Source organism: Neofelis nebulosa, chromosome 7 (assembly GCF_028018385.1).
Source record: "Neofelis nebulosa isolate mNeoNeb1 chromosome 7, mNeoNeb1.pri, whole genome shotgun sequence".
NCBI lineage: Eukaryota > Metazoa > Chordata > Mammalia > Carnivora > Felidae > Neofelis > Neofelis nebulosa.
The window spans coordinates 137053100-137070679 of NC_080788.1; the positions used below are offsets into that span (position 1 = coordinate 137053100).

The following is a 17580-nucleotide window of genomic DNA, read 5'->3' on the forward strand; positions in this document are numbered from 1 at the left end:
CCAAGCCACATGTGTCCGTACCTTTCATGTAGGCCTCAATCTTCCGGATGAGTTCATAGGACTTGGAGCGGTCAAGCAGGGTCCTGATGGCAGGAAGGGGGTCCAGGACAATGGTCTCAGGGTGCGCATCGATGTATTCCTGAAAGGAAAACACACCTCTTCTGGTTGGAGGTGGGGGACTGACGATGACATGAGGCTTCCGCAAGATGCCATCCCACGTGCCCTTCCCTCATCCATCCCTCCCTTCCCCCTCCCTCCACCAGCCCTGACTTCCGTCTGGGGGTCCACACAGTCTGGGGAAGCTGCCCCCACGCACTCAGCCACACCGAGATCACATGACATTGGTCAGACCAATCAACATATTCCACCCTGGCCACTGGTTCAGGAGAGAACATGTGACCAGAGTCGATCCAATCAGAGGCAGGCTCGGAGCTCTCACTAGGAATGCTGGGACAAGACCATCGTCTTCCACAATGGGGAGAAGAGGAAGCACAGAGACTGTGCAGCTGGGAGCAGTCACCCTGAGATGCGAAGGCAAGGCCGGACAAAGCCAAAGCTCAGAAATGGAGCCCAAAGGGAGAAAAACAGAGCTGAGAAAAGGGAGCACAACCAGGTCCTGATCAGCTCGTCTGGCCCCTGGATAAAGCCTCACCTGAACTAGATCTGCTCCGTGTGTGGACTGCACTCAAGGAGAGTGGCCCGGCACCCTGCTCTGATAAGGATTCTGAGGCAGGGCCAGCGAGAGCGGAACGCCGGCATTCAGTAGAAGGTCTGCGTGAAGGCTTGTTGACCAACACACCACAGGGCAGCCACCTTGCCTCAAGTGCTCCGGACAACATGCTTCTTCAGTACCTACTAGCTTCAGGGTTAGACTCTGGGCATGCGAGCAGAACTATGGCCAAACCGGCCTTTGAGGAAGTTACGGTCTCCTTGGGAGAAATGACGCTAATGCACATGGGGAACAAGAAACTCTAACAGAATTCAACATGAAACTGAGCAAAATATTTCCAGGAAAGGGAAACAAGGATCCCGGCCCTGCCCCTTGTCACCTCCGTGACTACACAAGCCATGCCATAGCAGTGGGCCAGAGCAGCACATCAGACAGACACAGTAAATGAGACCATCCCTCTGGCCCCAAAACACTGTGTTTCTAAGGATAAAAACATGGAGTGCTGGAGTAACGAGAGAGGGGCTCCGAGAAAAGGCTGGGTGTAAGGGAGGCCATTCACCAGCTGTTGTTATTGTCAGCTGCATTGTGTTCTCCTCCACAGATCTGTTCAAGCCCTACTAAGCCCTGGTGCTCGGGAGTGTGACCTTATTTGGAAATAGTGTCTTTACAGATGGAATCAAGCTAAAATGAGACCATACGGGATTAGGATGGCCCCTAATCCATTGACTGGTGTCTTTAAGATGAGGACAATTTGGACAGAGAGACACAAAGGGAGAAGACCATCGGACAAGAGAGACAGTGACTGAAGTCGTGCAGCTACAAGGCAAGGCTGGCCAAGGACTACTGGCCACTGCCAGAAAGTAGGAGAAACGCGGGGTACAGATTCTCTCTTGGTGCCTCCAGAAGGAACCAACCCCGCAGACACCTTGACTTCAGACTTCGAGCCTCCTTAACTGTGAGAGGGAAAAAACAAACTCCCGTGTTTTAAGCCACCCAGTTTGTGGTACTTTGTCAAGGCCACCCCAGGGAATGAATACACCAGCTTAATTCATCCCCCTGCCCGCCCAGTCTACCAGATCCGTCTGCGAGGTCAGCAAAGGCCAAGAAACAAAGCCACAATGCTTCTTTTCAAGTAAGCCTTATCAACAAAAAAGAAAGCTCCATTTGGAATTACTCCCCCCCCCCACCACTTTTTTTTTCAGTGAACCTATTTTGGTTCCTAGTAATCATTTTTAAGAGCTCTCAACACAAAGCCAGAGATTTATATCTCCTTCTCCTCTGAAATCGGCTCCCCCCCCCTTGTGTTTCCCACCAAAGTATCTGGTTATGGGCTCATTTGTGTCTTTTTCTTTGAATGTCTAAAAATTTTTTCTGTCCCTAAGGGGTGGCCAGTACATGCTTGTGAGGAGCCCTTCTTCCCATCCTCACATCCACGAACTTCCTGGGGCGGACACGCTCTCATCCCCTCCTCCCTGCACACCCATCCCACAGATGTAAACACAGAAGAGAAGCCACCTTCCTCTTCCCCCTGCAGGAGGCGACTGTCAGCATTCAGCTCAGTGGCTGGCCCACCTCCCGGCTTATACAGAACAAGCCCCCAAGCTGATGAGGGCAAGCCCACATCTGCCACCCACAGGGACCACGAAGGCAGGCTGAGAAGGGTCTTTTTTTTTTTTTTTTTAATTTAAGAGAGAGTGTGTGTGAGCAGGAGAGAGGGGAAGAGGGAGAGAGAGAGAAAATCTCAAGCAGCCTCCATGCTCAGCACAGAGCCCGACTCGGAGCTCAGTCCCATGACCTTGGGATAAAGACCTGTGCCAAAATCACGAGGCGGACACTCAACCGACTGAGCCACCCAGGCGCCCCTGGGAAGTGTCCTTAAGGAAGGTGTATCCAGAGATGCCTACAGGCCAGGGACCGTGCCCAGATCCGCTCTCCTACAGCCTCGGCCTCGCCAAAGGGCTTGCAGGCTCCGCAACAGCAACTATCCGTGCCAACACCACTCTTTTGAACCAGGTCTACACTGCCACAAGAGCATGCCATTCAGGAGACACCAAGATTCCCACATACACATGAAGTCATATCACTGTCTTCACGTAAAAGGTCATTCATTCAACCAACTGCACATCATTCACAGCGCTCAGATCATCGTGCAGAGTACTAGAGACACATGGATGAATGAAAGCCTTTTATGCCTTGCCCTGCTGGATCTGTAACCCTGGCCACTGAATTCATGTTCTGGGTTATGACCTGAAGGCACTGAACTACCCCGACCCCCCCCCCCCCCCCCGCCATCCCAACACTCCGGGAAGCAGCCTAGTGCAGAGGGAAGAGTAAGGGCCCAGGACTCAAGAAACCTATGCCCCCACTGTTATCACCTCCCAAGGTCACCTTGCACAGGTCATCTGGCTTCTCTGGGTCTCAGTTCCCTCACCTGTGACTTAAAAGCCTAAATTGGAGGAAACTGCCGAGTGGTATGTATGGAGGCAGACTTCAGGGCCACACATGGGGCCTGTTTTAGAACTGGACAGATAGCCACCTGCTAGAGGCATTGCGGGTAAAGGTGGGGACCCACGCACATGCTTGCTGCCTTCCTTCAAAGAGAAGGCAGTATAGTATCAGAGATGCTCACTTTGATGGGCTAGCCCAATTCTCTCCCAGCAACGGAGTCCCATGAAGTCCGGACATGCTCCTTCCTCCCCCTCAAAAATCACCCCCTCCACCCCAGCCAAGCCCCGAGAGGAGTATCCGAGTGGTTGCTGGACCTTGTTCCACTTTTATGCATTAGGGCAGTGACCTTTAAAGAGAGAACTCAGAATCATTAAGACATGAATTTAAGCCAAACTCACGAGGGAAAGAAATTAGAAGAAACCAAAGGGGAAAATATCTGACAAGCAGGCGCCAACAAGCTTTTGACCCAGGATGAAAGCATCAGTATTAACAGAAGAATTATTCCTAAACACAATCTCTTTTGGGACAAGGACAGAGAGGGCAAAGAAAGAGTTTTTCCAATCGCCCCACTATCCACAAGTGGATTTCCTTCCAAGCCTTTCAGCTTATCTATTGTACCACAGGCCTCATGCATTTTTCACAAGTCTCTTAGAATTACCAAACAAATTGCTGGAAGGGTGAGCGCCCCGTACCGTTTTATCGCCACTCAGAAGAAGAAAGGCCCAAACGGTCTCCATGGCAAATGGTAAACACATGTTCCTTCAGCACGCCTGCCACCGAGCACCTACAAAGGGAGCCTGGACGTTAGGGGGGAGCCTGAAAAGAGGGGAGAGCAGACACAGACGGCCCTGGTCAGGGGGCCAGAGAATGCTGTCCGTTGAGGGGACGAAGGGGCCCATAGGATGCTGATGCCAAGAGGGAAACCGAGCGCTGTCTGCTGGGCTGGGGGAAGTCAACACTTCCCCACTGAGAATGTGAGCCAGATGAGAGGACCGGGGTGAACATCACAGATACCATTTCCTCTGCAGTTCCATTTATGGACAGGAAATGAGCAGGGAGACGCAAGCGTCTGCTCTTATCTAACGGAAAACGCAGGCACAAGTCCCAAGTTCAAATCCTACGTCTACCACTCACCCGAGGTCTGTGAAAAAGAAACCACAGTTAATCTCTGAGATTCTGTTTCCTGATGTGCAACATGCACGTTCTGAATAAAACCTATGTCAGGGAGCGGCTGAGGGCAGTTAAGACCCGGACGGGAAAGGAGTTGGTAGGTAGAAAAACAAACAGGATTCTCATGACTGGACAACGTGTGGCTTCTCGGCAGCAGACCTGACCCAAGGTCTCTGAGCTCATCCTGCCCTGCCCCCTCCAGCAGACCGAGGGGCATGCCAGCCCTGCCCCTGGGGTCAGTCCTTTTGCCGACGCCCGGAGCACCACACAATCCCCTGCCCTGTGGCAGCCCAGGCTCCAGGGTGCACCCCGCCGTGGACCGCTCGGGTCCTGGCCGAGCCCACGACGCCAGCTGGCTCCTTACAGGGGAGAGAGGCACCCAGCACAATTCCTGCCCCCTCAATTCTCAGAGGCAGTGGGCACTCTGGCCTACTCCCCCGAAACACTGCAGGCCCCCTTTTAGAAAGGGCTGATTCATTCTGTAGAGATACATGCCGAAGTGACTTATGATTAAATATGATGTGTGGAATTTGCTTCAAAGTAACCAGGCACAGGGGACGGTGAGGTAAGGCGGAGGCAAGACAAGAGCGGTCGTAAGCAGTTAACTCGAGGCTGGGTCCTGAGACCCAGCAGTGTGTTAAGGAGTCCACCAAGTATTTTTAAATTCTCTGCAATAACAGAAAATGGGGGGGGGGGCCATGGAGGGAGGGGGCTAAGTAACCAGATGTACCTTTTCTTCAATCCCACACACCTCTCCTGCCAGAGACACGTTCAAACAGCAACACTGTCTTTCCAGAAGGAGCAAGAGGCAGCGAGCCAGATGGGAAGCCCAGTGAGAGATTAATTATGGAAAAGATGATAATAAATAAAAATCATCATCATCATAACTTTTATTTTTTTTCTTTTTTGTTTTTTTTTTTTTAAGTAAAGGTGATTTTTTTTTTTTTTAACATTTATTTATTTTTGACACAGAGAGAGACAGAGCATGAACGGGGGAGGGTCAGAGAGAGGGAGACACAGAATCTGAAACAGGCTCCAGGCTCTGAGCTGTCAGCACAGAGCCCGACGCGGGGCTCGAACTCACAGACCGCGAGATCATGACCTGAGCCGAAGTCGGCTGCTTAACCGACTGAGCCACCCAGGCGCTCCATAACTTTTAAATAATAGCAGCCACCACATACCCAGGACCAGCTATACACACACTGCCGGGAAATATGGTTTTCAAACACCATGTCCTTTAATATAAAAATCCTACGAGGTGGGACCCCTGGGTGGCACAGTTGGTTGAGTGTCCGACTCTTGATTTCGGCTCAGGTCATGATCTCACGGTCATGGGATTGAGCCCTGCATCGGACTCCCCACTGGGTATGAATCCTGGATTCTCTTTCTCCCTCTGCCCCTCCTTGGCTTGTATGTACATGCACTCTAGCTCTCAAAAAACGACAAAAAAAATTTCCTGTGACGTGAGAGCTGAAACTATAAAACTCTCAGAAGATTACACTGGTGCGCATCTTCCTGGCCTTGAATCAGACAACAGTTTCTTAGGCACGATACTGAAAGTACAATCAGGGACGCCTGGGTGGCTCAGTCAGTTAAGCGTCCAACCTCGGCTCAGGTCATGGCCTAGCGGTTCGTGAGTTCAAGCCCTGCATCGGGCTCTGTGTGGACAGCTCAGAGCTTAGAGCCTGTTTCGGATTCTGTGTCTCCCTCTCCTCTCTGCCCCTCCCCTGCTCCCGCTGTGTGTGTGTGTGTGTGTGTGTGTGTGTGTGTGTGTGTGTGTGTGTGTCTCAAAAATAAATAAACATTAAAAAAAAAAAATCTAAAAGTACAATCAATCAAGAAAAGAAAAAAAAAAACTGGACGTCATCGACATTAGGAGCTTTTGTGAGTCAAGGACACCACCCACCTCAGACCTGGCACACAGGCCTCATCTCATCACACCTGTGACCCAGCCACTGAAAGGCCTCCTGCTGGACCGTGTGTGTGCCTGAGAGCCCAGCCGGGCACTTCCTAACCTCTGGCCTCCATGGCAGGAGTGGGAGATTCAAGCCCAGTGCATGGTTCTAGAAATCTCCCCTGTAGAGGTGGGGAGCTAGGATGGAGGAAGGAGCACCACACAGGGCACTGGGAGCCCCTTCTCCTCTCTAGGCCTCTTCCTCCTCTATAAGGTGGAAGCCAATCCTGTGAAGAGGTTCCATGCATGGGAGCGGGGGGCTGCTGGACCTGGGGTAGAATCCTGCCTTCCCTACTTGCGACTCTGGGCCTCCATAAGCCTCAGTCCTCTTCTGTGAAATGGAGAGGGTCGCAGCCCCTACCTCCTGGGATGTTTTTTTAAAACAGGTTTATTGACCGCAAACCATGCAGTTTACCCACTTAAAGCTTACAATCCAATGGCTTCCAATATGTGGCAGAGTTGTGCAACCAAAAGCATAGTTATAAGATATTATCATCACTTCAAAAAAAAAAATCCCATACCTTTTAGCTATCAGCTTCAATTCACCCATTCCCTCCAGCCCCTGGAAACCACTTTTTGCCTCTAGACACTTGCCTATTCTGGACATTTCTTCTTCTTCTTCTTTTTTTTTTTTTTTTAATTTTTTTAAAGACAGAGCACGAGCAGGGGAGGGGCACAGAGAGAGACAGAGAGAGAGAGAGAGAGAGAGAGACAGAGAGACAGAGAGACAGAGAGAGAGAGAGACAGAGAGAGAGAGAGACAGAGAGAAAGAGAGAAACACAGAATCTGAAGCAGGCTCTAGGCTCTGAGCTGTCAGCACAGAACCCGACGCGGGGCTCGAACTCACAGACTGTGAGATCATGACCCGAGCCGAAGCTGGACGCCTAACCGACTGAACCACCCAGGTGTCCCTGGACATTTCTTATAAATGGAATCAATGCAGTCTTTTGTGACTGGCTTCTTTCACTTAGCATAACGTTTTTAGGGTTCACTCATGCTGTAGCACGTGTCACTGCTTCATTGTGTTTGATGGCTGAGCAATATTCCACTGTGTGGATATACTGCCTCTGTTGATCTGTTCAACAGCTAACGGGCATCGGGTTTATTTTCATCTTGTGGCTACTATGAATTAAGCTCCTGTGAACATTTGTACACAGGTTTTTGTGTAGATGAACGTTTTCAGGTCTCTTGGATTATATACCATATATTCTTGGGTTAAGAATACAAAAGATTGCAAAACTTCTCAGTTCCTCAAGCATGGATATTTTAGGTAGTAATCATAACAATCTGCCATGGCAGACAGGGACACCTGGGTGGCTCAGTCAGTTGAGCATTCGACTCTTGATTTTAGCTCAAGTCATGATCTCATAGTTCGTGAGTTCGAGCCCTGCGTCAGGCTCTGTGCTGACAGTGCAGAGCCTGCTTGGGATTCTCTCTCTCAAAATAAATAAATAAATAAATAAATAAATAAATAAATAAATAAATAAATAAATAGATAAATAGATAGATAAATAAATAAATAAATAAATAAATTTTAAAGCCCACCATGGTATACTAATAAACCATTTTTCTGGTTTCTAAAAGCTACAATCACACAAAATGCTAGATTTGACTCACAAAGCAATCTCTGTGGTCTATAGAGTAAACACCTGTATTTTTATTCCCATTTTATAGATGAAAACACTGAGCGTCTGAGAGGCCAAGTGACTGGCCCAAAGCCACGCAATCAGCTGCGGCTTTGTCAGGATTCAAAACCAGCCATTACAGTGTCAAACCCAAGGCCCCTGCAGTGCACCCTGTCACCTCCCCAAACACAAGTTATGTGGCTGAAGTGCTTTAATTCCCAGAAAGTCTAAGGACCCATTTCGAATCTAAGTGCTGGAGAACCTGTGCACAACTCAGTCAAGCAGGCCTAGAACAGGAAAAGAGAGAGCTGAAGCCTGGGGCCAGCAGTGGGAGGACAAGAACGAAGAGCCTTAGAACTGCCCAGACCACCCCACCCCACCCCCCCGTGGACCAAGCAATCTGGGTCTCTGGGAGGCCGCCTATTTGAACGATGGCTTCCTGAGTAGTCCTATCTAAGCACTTACAGAGGAAACCTTAAGCAAGCACTGTGGGGACAGCAAGCCCTGCCTGTTCTTCGGGACTCTAAATGTCCAGAACTCTCAATCTCCAGAGAGGTGGGACAGGAAGCAGCATGGTGAATGCTAAGAAGGAATCGCCTGCAGGGCCGGGCAAGCTAAGTGCCAGGTTCCCCTGCCAAGCATTCTGCATGTTAACCTGAAGGCTGGAGGGAGAGGCAGAGATGCTTTCTAAGAGGAGAATTTTAGGATTGAAGTCGGTTTCAGAAAAACCCTGCTGGCCAGGAATGGTGTGGGAAGACTGGACTGGAAGCCATTCACGGAACAGGGAGTTGAGGGCATCCAACACGTCGGAGAAAGTTCATCTTCTAGTTTGGTAACCAGCCTCCTTCCTTCCAGGGTCCTTGTTCCCCTCCCCCAGGAAGATATCACACGGGAGGACAGAAGTCCTCACTGAGAGTGGAAAGAGAAAGAAGGGGCAGGACAGGTTGGGCACAGGCAGGGAAGGAGTGGGGAGCCCACGAGTGGCTCTAGGGAGCAGTCCTGCTCTACAGTTTGATCTGGTGGTGGATACAAGGTGTATCTGGTTTGCGAAATCTATCATGCACTCACTTATACCTACGGTTTTCTGCGTATGTATTATACTTCACCTTATTAAAAAAAAGGGGGGGGTGGGGGAGAACGAAAGCACTGAACTAAGCAGGGAAGCAAGGACCTGCTCCCTGCTCTCAGTATAGCCTGCCTTGTCTTCACCTTCTCTGGGACTCCAGCCTTCTACGTGGAGCCGATCAAGGATGGGAAATGGGGCACAATTCCACCACACCTCCCCAGGGCCACGGCAGCCATCACCACAGATCACGGCAGGGATCAGCTGGGGATCACAGCACGTGGGATTCAGAATCCTGATCATCACTTGGTTCCAGAAGTTAGATAAGCATGGGCACTCAGGGTGAATCCCACGTGTCATGCACAGAACAAGCTCTCCAGGCTGATTCCGTGAGTCAGGGTTGGCGTGTTTTAATTAGTGCTTAGTCACCAAACGAATGCTGGGGAAGACCTGCGGCCGGTGGAAATTACTCACAGGGGTTTTTATGGGAAAGAGGTAACCCTGGGCTTACTCAACATAATTTCACTCCTTCTGACTCTTCCTGATAGCACAACCCACGCCCAGACCTTCCAGCTGATGACCACAAAGGCTGCCCTTTGAACTAGCTCCTTCCACACCAAGTGCTGGATGAAAGCGAGGAAGCTTCCGGTTCCTAAAGTCTTAACACCAAGATGGAGGCCCCGGCAAGATGTTACAATGAGTTATTATTAATAACTACGGTAATGATGGTGATGATAGCAGCTAACTTTTCCTGCATGCCCACCAAGTACTGGATAGTGTTCTACATACTTTCAGGATCCGACACATTTATTCCTTACAACCAGCCTACGCACTAGGTCCTATTAGCAGCCCCACTGGACAGACAGAAACAAAGACTCAGAGCGCCTCAGTACCTGGCCCAGGCTCTCCGAGTAAGGAAGCAGCCACGATGGCATCTGAATCCAGGCCATCTGGTTCCAGAGCCCTCTAGTTGGCTCAGGGAGGCCTGGCCAAAGGAAAAGCATCTAAATTTTAGCCATGGCCAGGATTTCTCATGTGTGTTCTTATAAAATTTATGTTAAAAAAAAGAAAAGTACATCTTTCTCGTGTGCTGTCAACCCAAGCCTCAGCTGTGAGCCTGGTGGCACAGCCTGTGAGATCAAGCACGCGGCCTCTGGTGCGAGGACAAGGTAAAGCACCCGAGAAAAAATGGCAATAGAGTCTGCAAGTTCCTTTGCCAGAGGAAGAGTCACAGACGGTCAGACCTCGCAAGACCTAAGGGCCCCTTAGCCCATCTTTCCAGAAAGGTGAAAGGAAGTAGAAACAAGCCCGAGGGCACATAGCGAAGCGGCAGAGATGAGCCCACAACCCCATCTCCTCCTCCTGGCACCCCAGGGCCACCCTGGTTCACTCTGCTCCCAAAGGCCCCAAGGAGCCAACACGTTGGGCCAGAGTCTCTGCTTCTATTCCTGAGCCTGGATCAAGACAAACTAACAACAGCCACAAGACAGCCACCTCTCAGGAGAATAAGCAAATGATCGGGCCAGATGCCGGAGTCCACAAAGGCCTCTGGGATGAAGATCCATGCAGCACCAAGGGAAGGACACGTGCAGAATTCTCAGGGCCAGCACGTGCGTCTCCGGACGCACAGGATGCCTGCGGTGAAGGCGGGGGATCCCCGGAGGGAGGACAAACAGATACAATGGTGTCATGAGCAATCACACCATCAAAGGCACAGTATGCTTCTGCAGAAACTGAACCCCATTCCCGGGAGACTAGCTCCACAGGAGGATGAGGTCATGAGCCGTGCTGAGCAAAGCTTTCTGGGGAGGACAGCTAACGAATCCTCTGCGCAGACTACTGAAGCCATGAAATCAACCGCTGTTCACGGACGTGAAATCATCTGAAGCCAGGGTCAAATGTCCCCCAGGCTAAGCCTTCCCGGCACCACCCAGAATACATGCCTGTTCATTACACCTTACAGAAAATCACATACCACAGACAGTCCTGAGGAATCCACGCTAGACCCAAGTGCCTGGATGCATCAGACTGTGCCAGGCAGCCAACCATGGCCCTAGCCAGACCAAAGCACCCACGGCTATTCAAGAATCACAAGCCAGGGGTCTGAAGAGGTAGCCAGGGCTGGCATGGGGCTGGGGCTGGAGATTCATGCAGCTGAACCTTGGGAGTAGGCTCCCAGAGGCCAAGAGAAGGTTGTGGCAGCACCTGGTCCATACCAGGGACAGAACTGCCAAGTCCTGCCACACATGGTGCCATTCGCAGTCTACCACTGAGCTGTGCAGTACACACACCATGTAACAGTCCCTGACCATCAGTCGAGGCTTTTTTGCCTTCCAGTCACTGGCTGACCATCTCTTTCAGCCCAGCTGCACCTGGGTGATCCCGATTCCAATACAAAGGACCCTAAGACACTGTGAAAATTACGGTAGAGGCAGAATTAAGAAATTGGCTTCAGGGCGCCTAGGTGGCTCAGTCGGTTAAGCGTCCGACTTCGGCTCAGGTCACGATCTCGCGGTATGTGGGTTCGAGCCCCGCGTCGGGCTCTGTGCTGACTGCTCGGAGCCTGGAGCCTGTTTCAGATTCTGTGTCTCCCTCTCTCTCTGACCCTCCCCCGTTCATGCTCTGTCTCTCTCTGTCTCAAAAATAAAATAAACGTCAAAAAAAAAATGTTTTTTTAAATAAAAAAAAAGAAATTGGCTTCAAGTCCTAAGACTGCCATTAACTTTATGCATACTTCTGAAAGCCACCTAAGTCACTTGTATCTTAGTTTTCCCATCTAAAAACGAGTAGGTTGCAATGATGCATTTATATCCTTTCTGACTTTCCAGTCCTAGGATTCTTTGATACTTTGAAGTGATAAGTGAACAAAAAAAGCTCTTTGGGTCCTGGAGCCCAGGGCCTGCTGCCCTCAAGCAAGTACACAGTGTAAGAACTACACAGAACCCGGTCTTGTTAGGACAGTGACACACATTCCCACAACAGTAGAGGGAAGGACAGGAACACGAATGGCGGATAGCCAATGGCTCCACATCAGGGACAGACATCAGTTCACTAGCTTGAGCGAGACCACACGTACCGGGACTGCCTTTCTGTGCAGTGACTAAGATAACCCTCCATTCCTTACAGACCCAGCCCTGGTATGTAGAGGGCACCTCCTCACCCGCTACGTCTCTGACTTTTCTAAAATGGCTCCTTGGGGAGAGCTGGCCTTCCACGCCCACAGACACCTTGGTCTTAATTGGCCCTCATTTGTATTCTGGGGAGCTCGCCAGTGTCTGAGACCTCAGCCTGAGGCCTCCCAGAGAACACGAGGCCAGGAAGAGACGGAGCTCCTGAGGGGGGAGAGAGAGGGAGGGAGGGAGAGAGAGAGAGAGAGAGAGAGAGAGAGAGAGAGCGCGCACATCGGGGTGGGGGGCACCTCTGCAGCTACAGGGCAGTTGCATTCCGCCCACCCTCACTGGGGGCTCCCCTAAGTGCGGAGAGATGTAAAGGTGACTGGTGAGGACAGAGTAGGGAAGCACTGCCATATGGGAATATGCAGGGATGCGGGTCACGGCACTCATCTGGCCGTGGGGGGAGCGGGGGGGAGGGAATAGACAGGGTTTCCGGAGGCCAGTGTTGCTGGAGGCATAAGGGTCACCGGCATGGGCCACAAGGAGAAAAGGCATTCCAGGCAGAGGGGACAGCAAACGCAGAGGCACGGGGTGAGGGAGGCCGGCATGGCTGGGCAGACATAGGTCTCAAAGGGGAGGTTACATAAGGCAGAAAGCAGGACAGACAGCTGGAGATACACCAGCCAGGGAGTCTGGATGTGATCCTAAAGCAACAGGGTCCTGTGCCGGGGAGTGGTGGGGCCAGCTTTGAGTTTTGCAGTGACCAGTCTATCGGCACGTGAGGCCCAGGGGCCGAACTTGGAAGGGATGGGCCTGAGCAGTGTGTCCAACACAGCCGGCATTAGGGACATGTGTGCCAGACTCAGCCGTGCAGGAAGGACGGAGCTACTGCCTGACCTCTGGCATGATTTGACAGAGCCGGTGAGAGGAAAATGATGCCCTCTGCCCCTCAGCGTACTTGCTCTCCAGACCCGTTATTTAAACCCGTGAGCTCAGGCTGGGGTGTTCAGGCCCTCACAGCACAGGGAGTTCTGGAGAGAAAGGCGAGGTATGAACACAGGAGCACCAGACAGAAGCGAGGTGGGGCCTGGGGTCAAGGTCCAGACAGGCTGCGTGAGCCTGGCACAGACACTGCCCTTGCCAGGGCCCTGAGTGCCAGTGGCAAACACAACGGGATGGGGGTACGGTGAGGGTCTGGCACCCCCTGATATTCTAGAACTCTATACCAAATTAAACCAATGAGAAGCATTTCCAAAAGTGGGGGGGGGGGGGGGGCAGGACACAGACCAGCTCTAGGTTGGTGGGAATGTAAACTGGTACAACCTTATGGGAAGACACTGGGCACCAGCCGAAATTAAGAACACACAACCTTGGCATTTCCATTCCCAGGTATTCATCCCACGGAACTCCCCACGTGTGCACGCAGATTCGCATACAGATTATTTCATCACTATGGCTTGTTCCTGAAACATCAGTGGGGAGCTGGTTAAGAAAAGGATTTAAAGCAATACCATGCAGCCATGAAACAGAACGAGGCAGCCTGAAGGGCTGATGTGAAGTCATTTCCAAGATCTAGTGTCAGAACAATGGCTTTGTGTGGGGAAGGGAAGACCATCTTTGTTCAGACACACGGGAGCCCCTGAAAAGGTTCAAGGCTGTGGGGAGCCGACTGTGGCTGCGCCTAAGATGGGAAGGGGCCGACTGGGCAGCAGAGGTGGGAGGAGACGGTCAGGACCACTGAGAGCCACACCTAAGGAATCCACCAGAATCACAGTCCATGAGATGACTGGAAAGGTTCACTGGCCCAGGCTGGGCACGAGGTGGGAGAAACACTGGGGCATTCGGGAGGGGCAGACAAAGCTCCCATGGAGCAGAGGGCCAGCAAGGACCACCCCCGCACCCGTCCCTGCTGACGAACAGAATGGTCACAGCACAAGGGGTTCAGGAGGGACAAGGAGAGGTCGGAGAAGCCAGGACCCTGTCCCCACAGTGAGCTGTACAGACTCATACTGCTGATGGGACATCAGACCCTTTCCAGATGAGGGGAGGGGAGGTGCTGTGAGAGGGCCTGAGCGCCCCACAGACCACGGGTTCTCCTGGGCGTGGGGCTCTGCACGCTAGCCTCGGTGTCCCCGCCTTTGGCCTCCAAGTCACGTGTCCCCCAAAGCCAGATGTCCCCCACGACTGTCTGTCCATCTGGGTCATCTTCCCAGACAATCTAACGTCATGTGCCTCACTCGGCCACCTGGCGAGCAGCGTGAGCACGACAGTGTGGTCCCCATGGGTGAGAAACTGTTGTTCGCAGTGCTGACAGAAAAGCCCATGGAGAAATTAGCTCCCGCCAAAACATCACCCCAAATGCTGAGGAAGAAAGGGCTGGAAGTAAACAGAAGGCTATTATTTGAGACGGCAAATGCCTTCTCCCCGCCGTTCCCAGGCCCCCATGGAAAACAATCCCTCCCTTTCTATCCCCAGACTTCAGCACCAAACTTATACACGTTCTCCATCTTCCGTCAGCAGAGGCTGGCACAGTGCCTGGCCAGGCTGTTCACCCTGACGAATGTCACATGTTCTGTCACAGCGCCTACAGACCTGGGAAAGGGGCCTGCAGGGCTGGGTGCTGGTCAGAAGGCACCCCTCCCAGGCTGACGCTAAACCAGGAGAGACTAGCATTTCCATTAAGGGATCGCTGTGGGGGCCACAGGGGGGGTCCCAGCAGTCACCTGACCCCATGGTCAGAGCTGGCAGCTGAGCAAAGTGAGGACCAGAAGGGGCTGCCCGGTCCCGGGTCACGCAGCAGTTGCCGCACTCCTCAAGCCCCTGTCTTAAGCCCCGTGCGCCCCCTCCACACACGCAGGCCCACATGCCCACCTGCTCCCCATGCCCGTCCCCACAATGCTCAGGTGAGGCTATGGAGCCACCCTGCCCTCGGGCCACTTCCCAGGATCCAGGCCACAGGGCTGCTTGGCCTGCCCTACACGCCCACCCTCCCCCAGCCCTGCAGCCAGAGCTGAACGCTCAGTTCCCAGAACAAGCCAAGGCCTCCCCGATGCCCAGGGGCTCGCCTGCGCTTTGCTGGGGGGGTGCCAGCGTTAGTCACAGAACTCGGGGTGCCCACACTGCTGTCGGTGGGGGTAGAGGAGTCGTGTGGAACCAGTGCAGGCTTTGCAGCACGCTGCTGAACTCTGGGAAGGCCAAGGGCCACTCTAGCCAGAGGTGCCTGGGCCCCCACCTCTGTGCTCAGCCGCCCCAGCCTCCCCGCCTCCAGTACAGGCCCCAGCCGCACACGACAGGGAGCCACTGCTGCCACACCACACCCCGTGGCAGTGACCATGGAGCCGCAGACCACTGACTTCCCAGTGTCCTTTTCGGCCCTGCTCTAACCAGCAGGCATTGGGTATGCTCGCTTTGTATGCTCTTCCCCTGGGCAAGTGCTTCAGCCTCACCGGCTTATTCAGTGTCCTCTGTGCCTGTCCTGCCAAAGAGCCTGGTAGACGCGCCCCCCCTGGCTGGCTCCACAATCACCCCTCAGTCAAAAGGCCTTAAATTTTGACCTCAGTCCCAGTTGTCAACTCCTCAGAGAGGCTGCAGGATGAAGTGGCAAGAACTTCCCTGTTAGACAAGCCTTGAGTTTCCTTCTTCCTAGAACTTCCCATAATTGGAGACTGTGTTCCTTTTTCCTATTTGCTTGTGTTTTGTTTGCATTCTCCTTCCCCACACCCTGCATACACACACACAGATACACCTCTGTGGGGGCAGGGGCCCAGTCCACCTCATCTGTCTTATTGACCACTGTACCTGCAACTTCTTTGAGGATTTCTGGCACACAGGAAGTGCTCAACTAAGACTCGTTGAATGAATGACATTAACAGATCTTCAATGACTGATCTTAGAGATCAATGAACAGGCTGAGAGGCGCAGGCCGGGTCAGGGGCTAGAAGCAAGTGGGTGTGGGCGGTGGGAGGCCTGAGACAGTGGGCATGGACCCCACCAGCATGAGCTGTGCAGGGAGGGGCTCAGAGAAGGAGGGTCCTCATGCCTCGGAGGACCGAGGTCAGCAGAGGCCGGCTTGGCTGGTGAGAAGCTTTGTGATTTACCAAAGGTGAAGGAAACCACGACGGCTTAACTGTGAGCGTACAGCATACCCTAACCCTAACTCTAACCCTAACCCTAAGAGCATACAGGGAACGTGGAAGCCAAGTCAGGAAGTCATGGCCCCAAAACAGGCCAGGAGGAGGATGGAAGAAGGCGAGCTCTCTGCTACAGGTGTTACCAAAGGAAGAATCCACAAAGACTCCAGACCTCCTGGCCTGAAGAGCCCAATCTCCAAAACTCAGATACTGTATCCAATGAGGGCTCAGTATCCACGCTTTTAAATCAGAAGGGCTTCACTTACCCACCGGAGCTCTCACAGCTGCCGAGCTCCCAGAAAGGCAGGGGTCTCGACCCGGGGGCGAGCCTGCCCCCAGGAGACACGCAGCAGTGTCCGGAGACAGTTTTGGCTGTCACAATTGAGGGTGGCGCTCCTGGCACTTAGTGGGTGGGGCCCAGGGATGCTGCTGGACACCCCGCGGTGCACAGGATGGCCCCACAGTACAGAATCATCCAGCCTAATAAGTCAACAGTGCCGAGGCTAAGGAACCCTGAAACTACGTGCATAAAAGTTCCTTCGTCAACCCTGGAAAAATTTATTATTAATAAACGTTAGGATTTCTGAAACCCAATGCACCTCAAACCCTGACTGCCTCCCTCCCCCGCCCCCCCTCACCCCCCCCCACACACACATGGCCAGTGTGCTGGGTCAGAGCTCAGGCTCCCAGGGCAGCCGGCCCCTCCCACTGTACCGCCTGGTGCTGTACAAAGTCCTGCTCTGCTTGGGGCTGGTAACAGGGTCATAAAGTCGTGGGTCTGCCTGGGGGACCGGTCTTCCTCTCCACACAGGAAAGGCCCTGCACACAGCTAATGGCACTAAATGGCACCAGCCTCCCCTGGGGAGAAAGAATGATTCACCGTCACCGCCTGATCTGGGCGCACAATGGGCAGATTGTGTGGCCATCTCCACCATGGCGGGGGGTGGGGAGGGTGGCCTTGTAACCCAGGGCAGGAGTCATGACGAGACTGACTTCATGGCCACCTCAGGACAGGATCTGTCCTCTGAGGCCAGGGTCACCAACTATGCCCAGTTCTGCCTCCCCTGGCACCTGCTGGTTAACGTTTATCACTGTGCAGCACCAGCTGGGTCGGAGGCAATCCCAGACGGTGGTGACCTCTTCCTTCAGGTGCCCCTGCATCACTGGCCCTCACACCCCAAAGCCATTCTGAGGCCTATCTGAAAGAGCACGAGCTATGATCCTGGCTCCGTCGTGTTTGGACTAAGCAACCCCGGGCGAGTACCTTAACTTCCTCGGGCCTGTATCCTTACCTGGAAAACGGGGAAGTAACTCCATTCTCCCAGGCACTGACAGAAGCACAAAGTGAGATAAGAGATGTGGAGCGCCCCGGGCACCGAAGGCCAGCTGGGACCTGCTCGGGAAGTG

The 17580-nt window shown here is 52.8% G+C and overlaps 1 protein-coding gene across 4 annotated transcripts in view; it reads right to left on the bottom strand.

Moving 5' to 3' along the window:
* Positions 1 to 17580, bottom strand: part of ITPK1 (inositol-tetrakisphosphate 1-kinase) — a 179845-nt gene that overhangs the window by 49164 nt on the left and 113101 nt on the right. For 3 of the 4 annotated variants that reach the window (XM_058740110.1, XM_058740111.1, XM_058740113.1), the window contains one exon: positions 22 to 139. In XM_058740110.1, the coding sequence (XP_058596093.1) occupies positions 22 to 139 (118 nt within the window). Of the gene's footprint in view, positions 1 to 21; positions 140 to 16439; positions 16574 to 17580 lie in introns of those variants that run through there. The other variant, XM_058740112.1, reaches the window with a different exon arrangement.